Consider the following 21,126-nt stretch of genomic DNA (forward strand, 5'->3'; position numbering starts at 1 on the left):
CTGTACGACCGTCTCGGAAAGATACCGGGTGTGATGAATAACTTCTTTTTTTCCAAAGAGGCCTTGTAAGTTGATTCTCACAAGAATGAACCTTATTTACTCTCCTTTTCAGTTTATACAAGACCTTTTCAAAAGGCTGTAAGACAACACAGACTCCAATGTCACTTAGCTTTATGCCACTTCTTTAGCACAGATGGCTATAATATCATTCAGATGCGAAATTACCTGGGTGAGATAAGAATATGGATGAAAGCCAGCTGGCTCAAACTTATGCCAAGAAAGATAAAGATGGTTATGGTGAGAAGTGGTAAACTCTCTGTGGAGCAAATGAAAGGACATATGATTTGTCTTCATAAAATGATTAACAAGTGAGCAGAGAGGTTTTTTAAGCATTTTATAGACAAATTTAAATCAATGTTTAATATTGCTGCTCATAAGCTTTAATTACATTGTAGGTTACAGATGTTAGCTAAGGCATCTCTAATGATGTACAAATTCTTCTTCCTCTTAAACTAAAGGTGTGGAGAGATTACCTAATTTAAGTCCATCTGAACTAGGTCTGAATTCATCCAACTAATTGTAGATTAACAACAAAGACACTTAATTCAGAAAACCCAGTGCCCCAAGCTCCTTAAATAGTCAAAGAAAAGAGAGGCCCTCTCTCCCTTCTATATGTCCCTTAGCTGACTAGGTGGAGCCTAGAACATCAGTGCTCCTGTCTAAAATTAGGTGGGATAAATCCAGTCCTTAAGGATTAATAACTAGATTAACAGTTCAGGAGCTCACCAATTTAAAAACAAGGAAAAGAAAGACTAGGTGTACTGGTCTATTGCAGGGTCACTATGAATATATTATTGATATGAATTATAGCTGATATATGAAATATCAGCCTAAAATTCAATTCTGTAACACTAAATATAGTTTTGGTCACAGGCAGATGAATTCAAGCTGAGAGGTACAGAGACAGGCCATCCGATACCTGGGAAATGGAGATTCCAACTTATGAGAATATTCAAAGACCTTGGTTTGCTTAGCCTAGGAAAATGAAAACTGAGGGCTATGATTGTGTTTATTAATATAACCATGAGCAAGGAGATTAACACCCAAGAAGAGAAAAGAGGCTATTTAAGCTTAAGGGACAGACTGGTATAAAGGGACTATGAATAAATTTAAGTTGGAAATTAGAAAAAGTCCAAAGTCCTCAGGTTATAGAATAGCTTCCAAAAAGGAACAGCAGGGACAAAACACTAATTACTTTTAATATGGAGCATACATTGCTTATGAAGCAAGCAAAAAGATTTTTTTACCCAGGAGGTCCCTTCCAGTTCTATGTTCCTTTCTCATTATGATCCTGCTTATGAAGCATGTGACTCAAGACCAGACAGTCAGTAGAGAGTTGCTCTGTGTCCTTTAGTGCCACAACCAGCAAAGCAATCAACCTCACTGTATGGGGCACAGAAATGCCTAAATGATCTAGTTTTCTGACTCTCGTAGATGATCAGTACAAATAAGTATCTGTTATTCAATTATCTGAAAGCAGATCATGAAACAAGTATCTTATTAGAATTTAAAGAACAGAGTAAATTAATTTGATGGCACCGTGATTTTGCTAGTCCCCCATAATGATTATGTAATATTCAAAAAGACTGACTAACGTAACCAATTGTTTTATTTACCTTAAAACATTCCTGATTTGATCCAACAAATTTAAACTAATCTTCGCATGATACTGCTTTTGTGAGGATGATCTTAGATAATGTACATTAAAAGCACATTTTAAAAGCCCACAGAAGGGCCTAAAGATTAAAAGTTTAAAAGGCTGCAACTCTATTAAAGTCATCACATCACTGGATGTCAAAAGGTTTCCTAAATTATTACTGTAACTGAAATATTATCACTACTAATTTTAGAAAATTATTCTTACAATAAGGACTTAAGAGGACTTGATTCTCCTGCTCTTTCAAAAGGTAACTTTGCTTTTACTTGGAAATGACAACTTTTAACAATAGCACTGCAGGGAAACAAATCCATTTCATCTGAGAACTTTCAGACTTTAAAAAAAACTATGTAAAATGAGGAAAAGAAACAAAATGCATAAAATAAAACAACAAATAAAACAGAAATAAATAAAATAGCAATTTGTTTATGGACCAGAGACAGAGGTTGTCTTATACCTCTGCAAGGTCCGAAAAGAGTGCTTGGCTTGTGCTACGTCTCAAAGTATCCCAATAGCTTCTGGGGACAAGGTCCTCTCCTTCTGTTTTAAGCACCTGCAGAAATTTCAAGAAGCACAATTGTTTGAAAACCAAAGAACAGTAAAGTAACAGTTTACAGATTTTAAATTTTTTTCTAACTGATCTTCAAAAGCATGGCTTGATTCTTTTGTTTCTACTCTGAGAAATCTCTACACAGAGTTACTTTGTAAACCAAAGATACTTTCAAACCAATACTGGTCTATTCCAGCTATTTGCTTATTACTTATAAAGTGGCTGTGCCAGAAGCATCACCAGACTCCGCTTTCCCAAAGAAAATAATTTACGGAATGTATTTTAAAAGTACATTTGACAACATCCATATAAACTCAGTATCTTGCTATTGTTTTTTCAGAAATTTTATTCGCTGAGAAAAATATTAATTCATATTCTTATGGTAGGAAATTTGTTTTCTCCGTTATCAAAGTATTATTGCCACCACCTAACTAGTAATATAAAATTTAACTCTAGCAGATAATCAGGATGACATTCTTGCAACAATAAGGAAAAAACAAATCAACCCTAATAAGCCCACTTTCTAACTGTAATGTACTTATCAACAAAACATTATGCTTGTCTGATGATCAAACTTAACAGAAAATAAGTATTTAATCTCTCTAAAAAAATATGCTTACCTTTTCACTCTTAAATGTTCTGTGTCATTTTTGGAAACCTGAAAAATCCTCCTTTTTTATAATAAGGCTTCCTTTATCTTGCAGCTAGTCTCGGAAGAGCTACATAATACATTTCATTTTTTTGCCCAAAGAATCTAGGGGAGATGATCTGGAACACAGCTGAAGGCTTTCTGAACTTGGTTAGGGTTATTAAGACTGAATGCATTTTTCCCTTTCTCTCCACAAGTTAATTTAAAGTAGGTCTCCTATTTTCAGGGCTCCCTACTCACGTCCATCTGGGCACACAAGACAAAGACACAGAATGAGTTTAATTTTCTGGCTACAAATGAAAAAAATTCCTTATTTTTTCCTGAGTCAGCACACATTGTTCTCTTAAAAATTTACTGCCATAAAATGTATCCCATCAAGCAGTTGCAGAATCTGATGGGACTGCTGTATAATGTGTAAAACCACACAGTTATTGTGAAGAATATTGCACAGAATGAAGATTTATTTTTCCTATGTGTTCCACATAATGTGAACTGTGGAAATACAAACGTATGACATTCTTTAAACAGTTGAAATATGATACAAATATACCATATATATGTGCATATAAATATAAATTTCCACATAAATTAAAAAAAATTAATATTTTTGTTTTTCCTTAATGCTCTTTAGCACAGTATTTCCTCAGTGAATACGATTTTACTATCCTCCTCTTGCTAAATAAATACACCCAGAAGTAATACAGTTACACAATTGAAGATATTATTTAAGGGCTCTTACAAATGTAATGGGACTCAATGCTTATGGGACTGTCTTGTGATTATTTGCCTCAGATGTATTTTACATATAAACACATTTATATAGGAATGATTATTTAATTTATATCTTATATAAATAATGCTCTTAATATCACAGAAGTAACAATATTTCAGCACTAGGTCAATATGTAATTTTATAAAAAAGACAAGATAAAAATCCATTAAGATATTTAATATGAAGTGTGCCTGGTTGCTGAACATGACAATAGATTTCCTGGAAGGAAATATGCCAAATAATCTGAATTCTCTTTCAACTTTACTACTGCTTCTAGCAGTTCTATTATGTAGTTTTGTCCTCTATACAATACAACTCGGCTCTCTCTGCAAATTATCAAAGAAATCTGATAAACTACCAGTAATCATACCCATGTTTGACATACACTTTTTTTTCCATTTTTGAAACATTCCGGTTTTATCTTTCTCTTGTTGCGGAGTAATATGTCCTATACAATGGTCACAGCATTGTTATACATAACTACATTCAGTCCTAATGCTATATTCAGTGAAACTGGTTTACTTCAGTGGGTATAAAATTAGGTCCTTAGTGCTTCAGTTTCTCCCTGACACTTATTTATCCCTTTGATATTTACTGCGTCACGTGTATGTATCACTTCACTTTTTTATGCATATAATTCACGCCATTCTGTAATATATGTATTGTAAGTATTCATTGAATTTCTTTTCTTACTGGAGATTTACTTTAGCCAATGGAATTAGTACCTCTGAGCATGCACATTTTATTTTCCCTGCAGCATCTCATCATAATTAATGTTTCAGTTGGCATTTGGCTAGAAAAAGCACTCATGCAATACATGCTGAACTAGTCTTAACACTCATCTGCAGTATGCACCAGAACATGACTTAAGAGAATTAACCTGTGCAAATGAAAATACAGAAATATTTAATCCATTTAAAACTGCACTAATACTCACATATGGCTTACAGAACTTTACATTTGTCAAAAAAATTAATTTTTTTTTTTTTAAAGACTATGGTGAGGAGAAGGGCTCAACATGGCACTTTTGTACTATTCTAGACATTGCAGCATCTACGTCATCCCTCTGCATCTTTTCATTCAACAGATTTCCTTCCTGCATATTGCCCAAATTCTGTGTGCTAACTTCACAGGAAATAAATCTGTGTATTCCTATGAACGCATATACAAGTAACAAAGAAACAGACTTTAAAATGTAACTTTAAGATTAACACAACAAGTTCTTATTTGTTTGTTCTGTAAGTGAAGCACTGAAAAAAGGAAACTGGAAGAGAGCTTTTCTTTTTTTGACTTTCTGGGGACAAAGCGGTGAAAGATTAATTTAACTATTATTCCATGTAATACACACAGAGATAAGACAGGACCTGGCTTAATGACTGCTGTAGGATGACTTAATTTACATAGGTTCATCAAAACCAGGTCTATAATTTCTCAATATACATTTGCCCTTCTCCTATCAAATATTTTTTCCTTCATTTTATCTAAACAGAGAGCAACCTTCACTCCTGGTAAGCTTGCCTGTTCCTAAATGCCTTAACAAACATACGCAACCTTTTGTGGAAGTAAAGATCCATCACATTTTAACTGGTTAGCAGAAGTAATTTACTTGATAAGAAGACAAATATAGCAAATTTTGTGATAGCATATTATTTCACCTCACTGGTGAAGACTGCATAAATTGAAAATGTTTAGAGTACATACACTGTTAGTAGAAGTATGATATCCGTAAAGTTGAAGACGCTGACATACAGCAAAAATGGGCCAAGCCAAGCATCACATGTCAGAATGAAGCCAAAAGAAGGGAAAAAAATAAAGACAACAGAATAGGTTAAGACAGGCATATCATCATTTTATATATTACTAGAAATTTTGTTTTGATTTTTAAAAAGGCAGTGGAGAGCAAACTGTTTCCTTTATTTTCATTCTTTAAATTTTCAAAAAAAAGTACAGACTTGAGATTACTGTAAAGAGGAATATTTGATTTTGTAATCTTTCTTTTTCTTTCTCAAAAGCTCCCCTTTTGGGTGTAAGTTTCTTTTGCTCAGAATAAACAGTTTGCAAGAGACTCAACAATATTGACTGAACAGTAGTACATAATATTAATATAATAATAATAGAATTTTGAAAATTTGAGAAAGATATGTCTCTCTGGGTGGGAGGAAAAGATCCCATTTTTTGCTCAGGAAAGTTTTAAGAAGTGTTAACTCTTGAACTTCAAACTTCCCATTTTTTCAGGGACAAAGATCTGAAATCTTGAATCTGTGGTCCCAAAAGGATAATGGGCACCATAAGAAAGCTTTGTAGATATGTCAAAATGCTTCTTACAGTGAGGAATTTCTGCCATAAATATGCACATTGCAAATGAACATACTTTTTCTGCTGTGGGATTGACAAAGGCTTGCCACTGATTTTTACTTGTCCACCACTAAAAGAAGTACCTGCTACTGCCACCATCTCATCCCGACAAACCCCAAACTTTTATATTTCCCACTTACCTTTCTCATACACATAATAAATTTAAAATTTGCATTAAATAAGTATTCAATGTTCCACAAAAATCTATTCACATAATATAAATAACTCAAAACATTTTGCATTGGTCATGAATAGTATTTAATAAAAAAATTCAATTTGAATATAAAATCTAAGTTTGCTTATCACATTTCAGCAGCTGTTTTAAAACCACTGTGTTAATAACAAGCATCAGAATCAGTATGTCTACACAAACATTTTTAGTAAGTTATGAAATCAGGAAAACAGTTTGGTCTTGCCATTAAGATCTCTCACTCTTACAGACAATGATATTGGGTCACTACTATTCAGTTTTCTTAGATTTATAGATTTTGAATGGTATCAATGCTACTTAAATGTTATATTATGTATTATTAAAATATATAATATGTATTTTTCTTCTCTATAAGTCAACTAAATATATTTTTTAAGAACTGCAGTTTAGGTTAAATTCTGCTTTTTATCTATATATACTTAAAATATATATTCTTTTAATGATAAGAGTTATATATAAAAAAAAACCCAACTACTAACTGCAACTAATATACTTACAAGCATTGCACGTTTTTCTTCATCTCCTTTTCTTTCTCTCTTCTCATTTTTTTTCCTGAAAATCTCTTGCAGCTACAAAACAAACCATTTTGTTCTTATCTGGCATTCAGGCTATTTCACACGTATAACAATCATTAATTGCAATAAACACTACAAATAGTATTAAAATGTAGTTCTTTACTAAAATATCAGGTAAAGATCAGTGCTCCAGTCATGTTATTTTTGTTCATATTCATGCCTTCATGTTCTTTTTGTTACCTTAACCATCATAGAAAAAGGAAAAAGGAAATATTTTTTCCTCACACTAAAGCTAATAACTTTATTCCGGAGCACAATATTCAGAACATGCTATTCAATTTATATTTTAACCAATCCAAATCTGTATTGTTACCAAAAATGGGGAGTTTCAGCCTTCTTTTTTCACCACTTCTCAGCACATCCTTTCCTGACAAGTCCTAATATTTGTGTGGCTATGTAGTCAGCTGGATCGATCTTTTTTCATATTATTAATTTCCAGCCACATCAGTTCTTACTACTACTGGCACAAAGGAGGAGTGGAAACATCTGCTAGGAGTGAAACAATCCCCTTCAGCAGCAACATACTACTGCTTAATAGGTTTTTTTCCAAGCCCTTTTAAGAATATTTTTCAGTCTTGCAAAATACACCTTTCACAGATTTCTCTGTATTAGGAGCTTTAAACATGACTTACTTCTGAGACAACCTCAAATACAAAATGTAAACATTTTGAGAGATTCTTAAAAATATGTATTTTTGGAAATCACAGTCTTCAGACTAAGGAATGGTTTGTTTATACTTATTTTTCTTTGTATTTTTCTGTATTTTAAGAATTTTAAAATATATAATAATATAATAATTTATTCACATTTATTGTAATATTAATAATCCTCCAAAATTAGAAGAAACTGTGACAAGTTAATATTTAGTCTTCAAAGCAGACAGAGCAGTATTAACTATGACCCCCATCTATATCTCCACCAAGGAAATTCAGCTTTTCAAAAACTACATCTGAAAATACTATATAAATATACAATTATACATCTGATATATTATAAAATATTATCATTTGCTAATCTTAAGAGAGAGGCCAAAAAAAGAACACACACTATTCCTGACAAATTTGTCTGATCTAGAGCACTGTATTTTCAGAACCAAACACCCAACTGGTGACATAGCAATAGTGACCAAACAGCAAATGCATTTAGAAACCACATTTTTAAGAATTTCCAAAACTGACTACAGTGTTCTGGAATTTCCTGTAAGGCAAACACAGAGCAGGATATTCTGTGGTCATGGTATCTGTTCTTGAGTGAAAGAATAAATTACAGATCTTGGTATGTTTTTCTAATTTTTTTTGCCAATCTACAGGCACAAATTACTGTAACCTATCCTGACAAAGAAAGAGACATGATAGGAGCGCTTTTAGTTAAGATTGATGGCCTAGAGTATTATAGAGTTTGCAACCCAAAACTGTAGAAAAAAGAAAGGTAAATGAAGAGATAGAAGTAGAAAGAAAATACCTTGTGAAAAGTGAAGCAACAAGCCATCAAGGAGGAGAGAGAAGTGGCAGTAAATGAAAAACCAAAAAAGATCTGAAAAAAGTAATGCATCCTTGGATATATTTCCCCAGCCACAGAAGCAAAGGGAGTAGGATTCTGTTGCACTCATCATTAAAGCACTTGCTAAACTTCTGGAAATGGATCTTTTGTTCATAAAGAGTGCTATAGGATACCAATGAGTAGAAAAGTGAACGTGAAAGGATCTGGGAGTACTTTCATAGGAACATTGTTTGAAATAGGATAATGAGATTGACTGTTGAAAGCAGCAAAAACAAGATCTCCTGTAACAAGGGAACACAATCCTTCTGTTCCCTGACCTCACCCCTATGACATAAGCAAAGTGGAACTGTTTAAATTTCTAACGAGGAAAAAAAAAAAAAAAGTAGAAAAACCCTATGCTTAAATAATTAACAAAAAGAATCTACAGAACTGCTTTGTTCAAGCAATAAAGTGAGAAAGCTCTAGTTTGACAAATACTATAATTCCGATTTGTAATAAAATAAAACCTTGGATGCAACAAAAATGTTCCCAAGTTCTAGGTGTCCTGCCATTGTTCAAAAGCACATAAAAATTATTTAGCTCACTGTCAATTTTGCTACCAAGAATATTCTCCTTAAAAGGATCACTGAACCTCAGCTTCCCAAATTGCTTCAGTGCATGATCATGAAAGTATGTGTTTATAAATACACGGTGCAGTAATTTGATAAAACAGGATTTAATGAGGGCCAAGCCAGATGCACATATTAACATATTTTATTTCATTATAGATTTTGTCCAAAACAGATGAAAATGTTGACTGACATAATGTAACACTATCAATTCAGCTGGAATCATGAGAAGAATGAATGACAAAGTTGAAGTGGTCTCAAAGGAAAATATTATTTCATAAGTTCCTTCATCATTATGGCAATCAAATAACTCTGCTGACCATAGGTACAGCAATATTACTTTAATATTCTATTTATTTGAGAATGTAGTAGCAATTAAGAAGATCCAGATGAAAACTGGAATTAAATGTCAAAAAAAAATCATATACAGTACACAAATGCACTGTAATAAAGAGCTACTATTTACCATTTTATATGTTCTCATGAACATGGACATGATCATGAGCATGAATCTGGAAAAATAATGAATTTCAAGATTACATCAAAATATTCAGACTGATAATATACGTACCACTAAGAATTCCTTTTTGTCCACCATCTCATTGCCATCAGTATCAAACATGTTGAAAGCAATTCTAAAACCTGCATGAGGCTCTGCCAAAAAAACCCAAAACAAACAATCAAAAAAAACCAACCCAAAACACATTCAGTCCTTCATTTGCTAAGAAAAAACAAATATAAAACTCTGATATTATTTGGCATCTGTTTATAAAAGCCATATCCTCAACCAGTTTAAATTGGTACATTGGTGCACATAGTAAATGCAAATCATAACATTGATTTAATAATACTATCCATGTTATGAAAACAGAAGGCATGCTTCCAAATTCATAAATTAAAGGAAATACCCAGTAGAAATACAACAGGAATTATCCAAGGAAGAAACACCCTGCAGTAGTGGCTGGTTTGGTAATAATGAGTGTTAATTTATAGACATGGGTTATAAAACCCATTTTATTTAACCTGTGTTATGTTAAAAAATGTAACCTTGTAGAAAATAATCTCTGTATGGAAACACAGGAGTTTTACAGGACACTTCAAAAAAGTTTTGCAAAAAAAGGTACAGAAGGGAATTTCTGGTCAAAACAAGTGATATACCGAAAGAGACCTAGAACTTTCTTGCTTACATGTTTAGAGTCATTGAAATTTGAAATCAAGTTAGAATTTTAATCCAGTTCAGAAACGTGGGGACTCTGAAGGTAACTGTTAAGTGAATACTTTGGTGATACTCAATGATTTGCAATGGTCAGAGTTAGTCCAGATAACAAAGAAATAATGAAAGAATATCCACTGGTCCAGTAGAGAGGGATTGTAAGAGTTCAGGGTCAACTTCCTGCTCCGCTTGATTCAGACCCAGAATCCAAACCATGTCTGAAGAAAATCCTAATGAATCCAACAGAAATGTTTTAATTACTTACTAATGAAAGACAAATAAAATACTTTGCTCCTTCCCAAAAAGCACCTCTTAAAGTATCAAAACAAAGTCTGTACCAGGCTTAGTTTACTCTAGCTAAGGTTCTTCTACTTTGGTTTCACAGGTGGTAGAAGAAAAAGTATTTAATTTTGTTAGTGTTTTATTATATAAATAAACATTTACTTTAGTTTGAAAGATTTTTTTTAAATGAAAAATAGGTACTGACATGATTGTCACACTGATGTCTCCCATTATGCACTAATAAATGGAACAAAACAGTAATAATATATATGTTTTTCTTCTCCAGATATTCAAAGTCCTTTATGAACTTTAATAAACTCAACCAGATGTTTTATAGGAATTTCAAAGAAGAAAATAATTTAATCTCTTAACTGGGGTTCAGCTAAAGTGTATGGCTGAACTTTTGCAACACTCAGTAAAAGGTGTTTCAGATAAGAAAGCACTTAAAACATAACACAAGATTTTAGTAGGACAGGAGAGGTTCAAATGGACATAGAGATGCATGATGCAATTTTTCCATATTGTGGTAGGCAGGAGAGAAGAAAAGAATATTCTGATTAACGTACAGGAATACATTTGGACCTTATAAATTGTAAGGAAGTTGTCCCCCTCCCCCTGCCCCAAAATACTTACTTGTTAAAATACATAAGAGGAACAAATATTCTGTGTAAGATATCACACCTGAAGACAAAAAATGGTATATCATATTAGACTTATCTTGTCTTCCTTCCTAAACTTGCAAATTTTAGATATATGTATTAGAAGGAGCATTTTTGTACACATGGATATGTATAATGGTATTTGTGTGTATGTGACTGTATTCAACCTGGTCAACGAGGTATTTGTCTAAAATATTTATTTTGAGTATTTTAGGGGAAGAACACATTAAATAAGGCAAATAAATAGCTACAGTCACCTCATCAGAAGCTGGTTAGATTCTTAGAAGTTAATATAAATTATGTATTTGATTGTCTTTCCTAAAACCCCATCTCTAACGAATGAGAACACTCTTCAACAGTATGTAAACATTTCTTCTTTCAGAACTTCAGTAGTGCTCCCTCCTGATACCTGCTGTTTCAATACATTCCTTGACTTTAATACGTGCTTGGTAAATGTAAGTGCACATTGTATCTCAATGGAAAATCTGGCCCCACACTACTTGTGACAGCATATGTTTGGGCTTTTTAGTTGTCTTTATAGGCACATTTTCATACTAATGACCTGATATTTATATTAAAATTCTTATTAAATGAATGTGTAAATTTTGTTAAATATTTTAAAGGCCTATTAAAGACATTTGTATTACCTATTCTACACTCACAAGATCCATAAGGAATACATTCTATGCTAGTTAGTTCAGTGCAAAAGTTTTTCTAAAAATTCAGCTACACCTTTGGATGTTTAAATATCTTTTAAAATCTGACTTAACACTAGATAGAGTACATGAAAAACTATGTAATAGTCACCTGAATATTCTTCATTAAAACAGATGCAAAATTAAAATTCCAAAATTATGTCATCCATGTGGATTTTACAGTTACTGAACACATTTAATATTGGTACTTCCGACACTGCCAAAATAAGAAACTTTGGCATTTTTCAGTGTCACTTTATAGCAAAAAAAGTTCCAAATTAATTGTATACTGAAATGATATTCAAGAGGACTTCCTGTCATCTTCTCAGCTTTGTGGAGGAGATTTCATGCTTTCAGGAATGGCTGAAAAAAATCACCCCAAGTACTCCATCATCTGCATTCTCTAATAACAAAACGATGTACCAAACACCTGGCTTGAACCACTGTGCCAAAAATTGTCTAACAATACATGCATGCTTGGGGACCTCAGCAAAAGTTGATTTATGCACAATTCTCATTTCACCCATTGATCCTGTATCCAAAGAATACGCTGGTGTAGCTTCTTCTACTCCTTCTAGCCTGTTAATATCAACTGTGAGGCAAAGCCACTGGGGGAAAAAAGCTAGCTTTTTTGACATCAGAAGCTGTTTCCTACTTTTTCTTCTGCATACTGATAAAATTAAGAAGCCAAACCATTGCAACTGTGACTCCACAAAAGCCTGACTCATGACTTCCATATTTCCCATACAGCAACAATTTGCAGCTCTCATAACTAAAAACAAAGGACATAAAATAGATTTAAGAATAAAATCATAATGCTGAAATAAGTTTCTTCACACATTCTCCAAAGTCACTCTCAGTAGCCATTCATTATCACTTTATTAAGGACATCCAAAAAAATGTCAACCATATTTCCCTTGGATATCACTGTCCAAATATCTCCCCAAAACTTAGATCATACAGTAGTCCTCCCTAAATGCTAACTGTCCTGAAAGAGGAGTGCTTTCCTGAGAATCTTATTTCCCATCCTCAAACATACAAGAACAAAATAGCAACCACAGAGATCTCCACAGGCATCACAGAGACTAGACTACAAAGCTAAAACAAAGAAAGACAGTTAACTAAATTATCATAGGAACCAAATAACATACTGGAAAAAATCATTAAAAATGCACAGTATTTACTAACTGAAACTTTGCCTTCCCAACTTCCATTCCACTCACAAAGTTATTTTCCCCACCTTTTCTCACCTTTCCCATCTGATCCTAGACTGAATTGAAGTCTTTAGACCTAAGCTTTTACTACTGCTAATAAATCTAGTTAGGAAGGATATTAAATATTTTTAATGCTACCTTGAACATTGCACATTGAAGATTAGCAATTCAAGATTAAATGCAGCCACTTAAATAAGTCTTTTGCTTTGTATGTTTTGTATTCTATACAGCATCTTGCAAAAATTCTATTTCAAATGCCTGCTTGAATCTGTTTGGACAAGAAGATATCAAGAAATCAGATACCTCAGAGGTTTTGATACCGAGATGTACCATTTTTTAATACCATTAATTTAATTTAATACCATTAATTTAATACCATTAATTTAATTTAATACCATTTAATACCATTTTTTAATAGCCAGTCAATAAATGTAAAAAGAATGTATTTTGGAGTTTGTTTGATGACACCTTTGTTGTAAAAACAAGGAAGGAAGTGCAATTGTCAAGCAGTCTGTCACATGTATGAAGAAAGCAATATAAAATGCCTTGAAAGCATTCTCTCCTTTTGTTTGTACTAGTATATTGTAGCTATAGGCAGATAGCTCTGGTTGATTGCTCTGAGTATTACGGGAGAAATGCTCTGAAATGACAACTGCTCAGAAAGAAAAGATAGAGGTAATTTGAGGGTAAATAATAAGACCCAGGGTCAGCTGGCATAAATATGTGTAGCTCAACTGATTTAAATGAATCTATGGCAAAATAAATTGACTGAGGTCTTTGCTACTTGCTCCGTATTAAAATGTGCATGTTTTAAAGAAAATGACTAAACAAATTAATCTAGTTGGGTTAGTGTCATATACTAAACAAACAAACTATAAAGAAGGAAACTTTAATTCTATTCTTATTCCTGTCACTGGCTAACTGAATGACCTTATGAAAGATCCATCATCTCTTTGTACAGTATCTGTGAAATAGGATAATGGAACTCACTTGTTTTGTAAAGCACGCTGAAAAGCTATGTAAGTGCTAATGTTTATTACTAATTACCAGCTTATTGCACCAGTTTGAATCCTCTTAATTCCATCAATTTCTGTAGAATTTCATTGGCAGAAAACTGGAGTAAGATATTGTTGAATCGAGATTTTGCATGTTGGAGACATTTTATTACAGCCTTAACGAGTGTAACACCTGGATGTGTGTTTTTTTGTTTTTTTTTTTTAAACAGTGTATTGATTTAACAGATTTTGAGGCTGAATTTTTTTAAGTAAATAATATTTCAAGAGTCAGCTGTTTTGACTGTATAGACAGCAATCTAGAGCTAGGACATACAAGGATTTACAAGGCAAAGAGTTTTCCACCTCTCTCTAGAGAGAACAGCTGCTTACTAACTTTACCTTTATTTATTATTACTTTACTTACATTTTCTAAGTTTCCACTCTATTTGAATTAGATTCACTGAATTCAATGCACAAGTTTGACTGAAATTTTGTTGTTGGCATGAATATTTTAAATATCTATAAAGCACCTTTATTTAAAGCAATTATTTGGGCTGCTTGTTTTAAGTGAATGTGGCTTATTGAGGGGGAAAAAAAAAAGATGAGATCTGGAGCTTTTCCCCTACCAAATAACGTTTTGGATAGTTAGAAGTTTTAAAAGTTATCAAAACTCGGATCTGCAGACTTTAAAGGGATATATAGGATTTCTGAAACTGCCTCTTAGTATTGTGAAGAAAGCATTTATTCAGTGATATCATCGACCACTACTGTCTTTACAAATAATCACATCATTGCACCTATTAAAAAAGGAAATAGATGTTTCTTTATCAGAAAACTGATTCTTCATTAGGGCAAACTGAACTTGAAACATTTATTCTAAAATACCAATTCACTTATACAGGCTAGCTGCAAGATGACATAATTAAACACTGCAGAGACAAAAGGGAACTTTTTTATTCCTCAAAATGTAGAAAACGACTTTTTACTTTTTGAAGATGGGACTCAGACTATAAGTACAAGTTTATTTTAGCCATAATAAAAATCATACATGTAATAATTTGGTTCAGGAAAATAAATTCTCATCCCTCACCTTTCTCATTAAGATTACGGAAGAGTTTGGATGATCCTTTCCAAACTGGTGGTGTCTCCATAAGTATTTGATTCAGTTCCTACAAAAATAAGATTTTAGAAACATAAATACACATATCTGAATATTTAATGAAGACTGTATCACATTACCAGTAAATGCTATGAATCCAAGATGCAAGACAAGGAACTGTACGCAAATCTACCAGTTAATTTAACTACAGTTTATCATAATCACTTCAGAAGTGCTCAAGCACATACATACATTTTGCATGTATGATTAGTCCATGAATTGCTCATCTGAGCAAATCTGCATAGATACTAAGTGTTTGCAGAATTGGAGACATATAATAAATTTGTTGCTGAAATTATTCACTGCTGCCCTTGTTCACTGAAGCCAAGAAAAAGCCCCCTGTTGATTTCAGTAAGCTTTTGATACAAGCTCCAAGTAACTTTTCTTTTAAAACACAATCTGAACTACAGCAAATTTCACGGAGGAACATAAAGGTACTTTACTCACAGTGCAGGGATATACAGATACAGTCTTCTTGCAGTTGTAGAAATGTAAAAAAAAATATTTTGAGAAAAGTCAGTAAAGTGAAAATAGCAGGCATAGCTGCTCACCTATCTGTGAGATTCTGGAGTCAGATAAGTCTGACATGACAAAATAAAGGAATTAAAGTCTCAGCTTTTTGATAAAGATGAAAAAAGTCCCATCTTTCTTCTGTGACTGCAAGTTTACATCATAAAAGAAAGTAACTGTAGCAAAATCTGTGGTTGTAAAACAGCACAGGAATTATTGCCCACCTGCTTTGAAAGGGATCTCCACTTTTTAGCATCTGCAACAAAGGACAAAAAGTTATGAATACACAGAATTTAGTTATGCCAATGTGATGTCATAAAATCAGACTGCTTCTATACTCAGTGTTTTGTAGCCAAAGAAATGCTTTTTACCCTGCTTACTTCACGAGATGAATCTTCAACCAACATAATCTGGCTCAAAGTAATTCACTTCATTTTATTTATGTTATTAAAAAAGATTAGTTTAATATATCCTAGACTCCTAACTTCAAAGAAACATTTAAAATGTACATTTTTGAATCAAACTCCACTTCAGTTAGAGAAAATACTTTCTATCTCCAAAACGCACCATTTCAACACTAAACAGGAAATAGAGAGAATTCAGGTTAATCCGTGGTATCAATATCCTGAAACTGTTATTTAGTAGTAATAGCATTACAATCCTGATTGCAGGGGAGACCTGGATTCTGGCACCTGCTTCAGGGAGTACTCAAACCTTTAAAAGCAAATACAGAAAAATCCTCGAAACTACATCTGAAGCTAAGACTTCTTTCAGCCATTCCTAGTGACTCAGAGATCCATGCTAGCATTTAACAGCCTCTCTCAAGCTCAAGTTTTCACAGACAATTTTAACAGAGAGCTGGAGAGGACCTCCAGTTCAGAATAGCCCATGAACTGGTGATTAAAACTGAAAACTGATAAAGAGTAACACTGAGTAAATATTCTCTTCCTAAACCCTTAAATGACAGAACCCAGGAGAGAGGGAAAAAAAAAAAACAACCAACAACTGGGATTTGACATCAGTTGTCCAAAACCACCCAGCAATTCAAGACTTGAGGTCCATCACCACCCTCGCAAAACAAACTTTTACATGAATATCAGATGGCGAGGGGGAAAGTTTACAATTCACTGTTACAAAAAAAATTGCTTATTATGTGGTCAAATCTGTGATTTTTTGATTGATAACAGCTCCTTTTTATACAGCAGAACACCTTGTGGTATTACAAATCCCTTCCTCGTAATGGACTTCCTATATCATTAAACAGCAATCAAGATACAAAAGCTGCATATAATGGTCTTTCATTAGTTCATGGAAACTTGCTGAAATTTTAGTTTTACATCTCAGTCATGACTAGCACTTAAAGTGCTCGCGAATCCCTCCTTCTCCCATGACAAAGTGGGGTTATATGAAGCAACATCATATGAGCTAACATATTTTCATATACCCTTCAGTTTAATATTTTTAATGTGAATTAAATCGTCTCAAAATACCAAAATAAAACACTACAGAACAACCTCCTTTGTGATATAGATTGATTTATATTTATGCCTATTACCAAAAAAAAAAGGTGAATAAATATATCTAACTTCCCAATCAGATAATTTTCCAGTCATAAATATATATAGGCTTATCTTCCTAGACAAGCAAGTGAAGTTTTAAATGTGAAGTTTTAACAGCTAAGTATTAGACTTAAATGTTTATAGCTAGCCAAACCAGAGCTAAGGGAACAAAATACATTTCCTTTTTTTAATTGGCTTTCTGAAAATATAAACATTTATTCAGATGATAAAAACATAAATTTTTTAATAGTCATGCATAATACATTTCCCCAAATGAAATCCTGTATCATAAAGACAGGAGTGTAAAGCTAACCATAGTGTTTATTTTATATTTTTTATAATGACTGCCTGGAGTCAAAAGTTACATTTCATAAAAGAAAATATATTTTTACCATATTAGTCAGTGTTTAATCAAAAAAGGAAGTGAACACCCTCTTGAGTTTTGTAGGGTTTACAAGATTTCCAGAGTAAATCAATCACAATAGACGCATTCATTCTATCAGAAATCTCATTCAGGTCTAGCATTATTAGCTTTTCTGTAAAGCAGAGGTAAAGAGCTACTATTATTACTCTTCAAAGGGCATTTTTGCTTTCTGACAAAACTCAAGACCTTTCTAGTCTTCATCCATAAAAAATTCAGATGTCTGTTCTTTTTTCTACAAGATAGTTACTATAGTTCATCAGCCTACATAGACCCAATTAGTTACAGTTTGAAACAAACCCAAAATGATTACAAAAATCATAATAAGATGTTTAGCATTTATTATTTTATTCAGAAAAACACTTTCCTTAAACATACTAACCTCAATAGAGCAAGACAGAAACTTAAGACTTGCCCAAACTGACGAAGCAGTACTTTGACAAAGCTGCAGTACAAAGATGAAAACTAAGATATTCAGAGACCAGAAGTTGGATGTGGCAATACCTGCAGGTCATCTACTTCATCTATTACTTCCTACTCATCAGCCTTCTGCCTAACATGTTTTTAAAGTGTCCTAGACAATATGACCTTCATCATAATGAAGTCATCCACCTCTATTTAGTTTACACTATATACACTATCCCTTAATATAACTATCTCAGTCACACAGTCTCTAAAACTAGTCTCTAAAACTAAAAGACATCCAGGTTAGTTTTGCCTCTGGTCTCAGATTAATTAGGTGAACCAGAAGGATTTTGATACAAACAAGGTTTACTACCCTGAACTTGGAAAGGTTCCTGACTGTTCTAACTCCAGATCTCTTCTTTGCTGGTGTGGGATCCTTGTGAGCTTAACGCTAGACTCAAACAAGCCACTAGGTTACTGCACAGGTCAGGTCATCTACTTTTCAGCCAGATTATCAGGGCTGGTGAATTAATGAAGACCTGACACTACACTTCTGCAGCTAAAGTCAGTGGACTTCCTTCATAGGAAAATCAAGCACTAATGATGACTCTCTTGCTGTGAGGCTGAGATCTTGGTGTTCATTTTAGATGAAAGTGAAGCAGCAGTTTGCTTACTGCACTACAACGGAGAACTGCCTAGGGTCTAGTATCTTCTTTTCAAGTTCTGACTCAGTGTTTCCTCTTTCTTTTTTCCCCCCTCCCACCTGAATATTTGCAGTGGGGGAATACTTACAGAGTAAGCATAAATTTAATTAGCATGGCATCATCTTAATAGTGTACCAGACATATACAGTGTGGTCAGACTGGTCAAACTATCATAAGCTGAGTTAAAGCTAAATGTTTTTTTTTTCCCCCCTAAAAAATGTCCAATATATGCTACAAATGCTCCATGACCATATTTGGCTATGTTAGGGGATGAGCTGCCCAGGGAAAGACTGGTGAAACTCAACTCAACAGTAACAGAAAGGAAGATCTGGGGATGTGAGCAGAGGAAATACAAAGTCTGGGTGTGTACTTGTATTAATTTCCGTGATAAGGAATCTGCTTTCTCTCTTATAACTGCAGAGAGAAAAAAGCAAATGAAGAACTGCTTCCTGGTAAGAGGTTCAAAGTTTTTGAAGCTTTTACCATCTAAGCTCCACCTTCTCACACTTCTTCATTGTTACAAGGAGATTACATCTCTATTCAAAAGTTATATAAGTTTTGATCATTGATGTGTCATGGCTGAATCCTTTTCTCTATTTCATTACTGCTAAGAGAACAAAAGGGAAAAATCTAACATCTGCCCAGAGCTTTAAGCTCTCCTTTGACTGTTTCAGCTGTTTTTGAGAGTTCCCTACATTAGCTTTGCACTGCAGATTTTAGGAAGAAAGACCTAAGGCGAGTTATCATAAATGTCACACCTGAACAAAGCAATATATTCACTTTTCCCAGAAGCTGTGTTCTGCTACCAGCACACTGTAAGCCTGAGGGCCAAGAAATCAAACTAGATCAGAAATGGATTGTAGTATTTCACTTTACTATCTAGTCAGTCTTTCATATTTAAAGCTAGAATTGATAATAAGTGAACTAAAGATGGTATTTTATTTTTCATTAATTTAATTAACACATAGTGCTGCCTCTAGCAACTTTGAAATATAGAAAGGGGGTCCCCTGAGGGACTGAAACTCCTATTCAAAGTATGTTATTTAGAAGGCCATGATATAGTTCTAGAATCTCTGTATGTCAAAAAAAAATTAAAAAAAAAAGATAGTAGATGACAATTTAAAATGGGGAAATTTGTAAAACAAAGTTATCCTAAATTATTTAGAGAACTCATTTCTTGTCTGCCCATTTACACAGAAACCACACAGAGAAGGATGTAAGAGTTTCACAGCAATACTGGCTTGCTTGGACAAAACCAGAATTGTAACTGAGTCAATACAAACAACGCAAATTGACTTCTTGTCTTTCAGGCCTACTGAGCCGTGTGCAAACTGTAAGACACGAATGTTTAACTAATAACTTCTAAGGGAATCAGAACATAGTATATAGATGTTTACAACCTAATGGCAGTCAGGATGCTGACTGTATATACTTGGATATCACTAAAAATGAAATTCTGGAAGACTCGGTATCTTTTCACCACAATCAGAAACAGAAGTAGTAACCAAAAGCAAATGGAAAAATAACATACACCACTAGCATTTTCCCTAGCAATTTTATCAATACAAAATGCCTGCTTACGTTTGGGTTCATCATTTGTGACGGCCTGAATGAAGTCATATGGAGTCATATATAGCTGTCCTTCAAATTCTAAACTGGCAAACTTACGAAACCGTTGCTCCCGAGGAGTTGCATAAAGGTGCAAATCTTCAAGGTCTGATCTGTTTTCTGTACCCTTCAAAGATAGAAGGAAACAATTTTAATGTATGAAAAAGTATTGTTTTACAATTGACACGGCCATTCACTGTAAGGAAACTGTAAACATAAAAGTGATAATTAGTAAAGTCGAATGCATCCAGGTATTTTTGTATGTTAAGAGCTACAATCAGAATTTCACTGCCATCATTTTCAATCTTCTGCAATCTTAGCAATAAACCTTCACGCATGAAAACTGTTGAGACTACCCTTGCTCATGAGCCACAGAAAAAAGGGCAACTTTAATTCAAGAAAGACCATGTAACTTTAGCAGTCAGACTAAAGGCATGACTCAGTTAAAATTATTTCAATTGCCTGAAATTTACAGAAAAGAAGGGAATAATACTTTTTGGGTATTGCTTCTTAACGTAGGGTATAGCTGTTGACAACAATAGGCAAGACCCCTCCATAATACACTCCTGTGTAAACCTCCCACGGATACTGCTGTTTCAAGTACCTAACGCAGTCAAAGCTACCATACTTGGGGGAACAGAAAGAGAGGAGAACAGCAGAATTACTCCTCCAGAGTTAACAGAAGTACTATATGGCATTAAATTCACACAACTCATTAGAGTTTATAAATGCCAGCAGTATCTGGAATATCTACTACCTGACTAA

At 33.6% G+C, this 21,126-nt stretch overlaps 1 protein-coding gene across 2 annotated transcripts in view; it reads right to left on the reverse strand.

Annotated features, from left to right (window-relative positions):
- MICU3 (mitochondrial calcium uptake family member 3) overlaps positions 1-21,126 on the reverse strand; it is a 56,669-nt gene that overhangs the window by 23,358 nt on the left and 12,185 nt on the right. For both annotated transcript variants that reach the window (XM_067298019.1, XM_067298020.1), the window contains exons 2-9: positions 20,335-20,488; positions 15,889-15,920; positions 15,086-15,164; positions 11,066-11,113; positions 9,509-9,591; positions 6,752-6,823; positions 5,390-5,428; positions 2,175-2,270 (exon numbers count right to left, since the gene is read on the reverse strand). In XM_067298019.1, the coding sequence (XP_067154120.1) occupies positions 2,175-2,270; positions 5,390-5,428; positions 6,752-6,823; positions 9,509-9,591; positions 11,066-11,113; positions 15,086-15,164; positions 15,889-15,920; positions 20,335-20,488 (603 nt within the window). The remainder of the gene's footprint in view (positions 1-2,174; positions 2,271-5,389; positions 5,429-6,751; positions 6,824-9,508; positions 9,592-11,065; positions 11,114-15,085; positions 15,165-15,888; positions 15,921-20,334; positions 20,489-21,126) is intronic.

Source organism: Apteryx mantelli, chromosome 5 (assembly GCF_036417845.1).
Source record: "Apteryx mantelli isolate bAptMan1 chromosome 5, bAptMan1.hap1, whole genome shotgun sequence".
NCBI classification, from domain to species: domain Eukaryota; kingdom Metazoa; phylum Chordata; class Aves; order Apterygiformes; family Apterygidae; genus Apteryx; species Apteryx mantelli.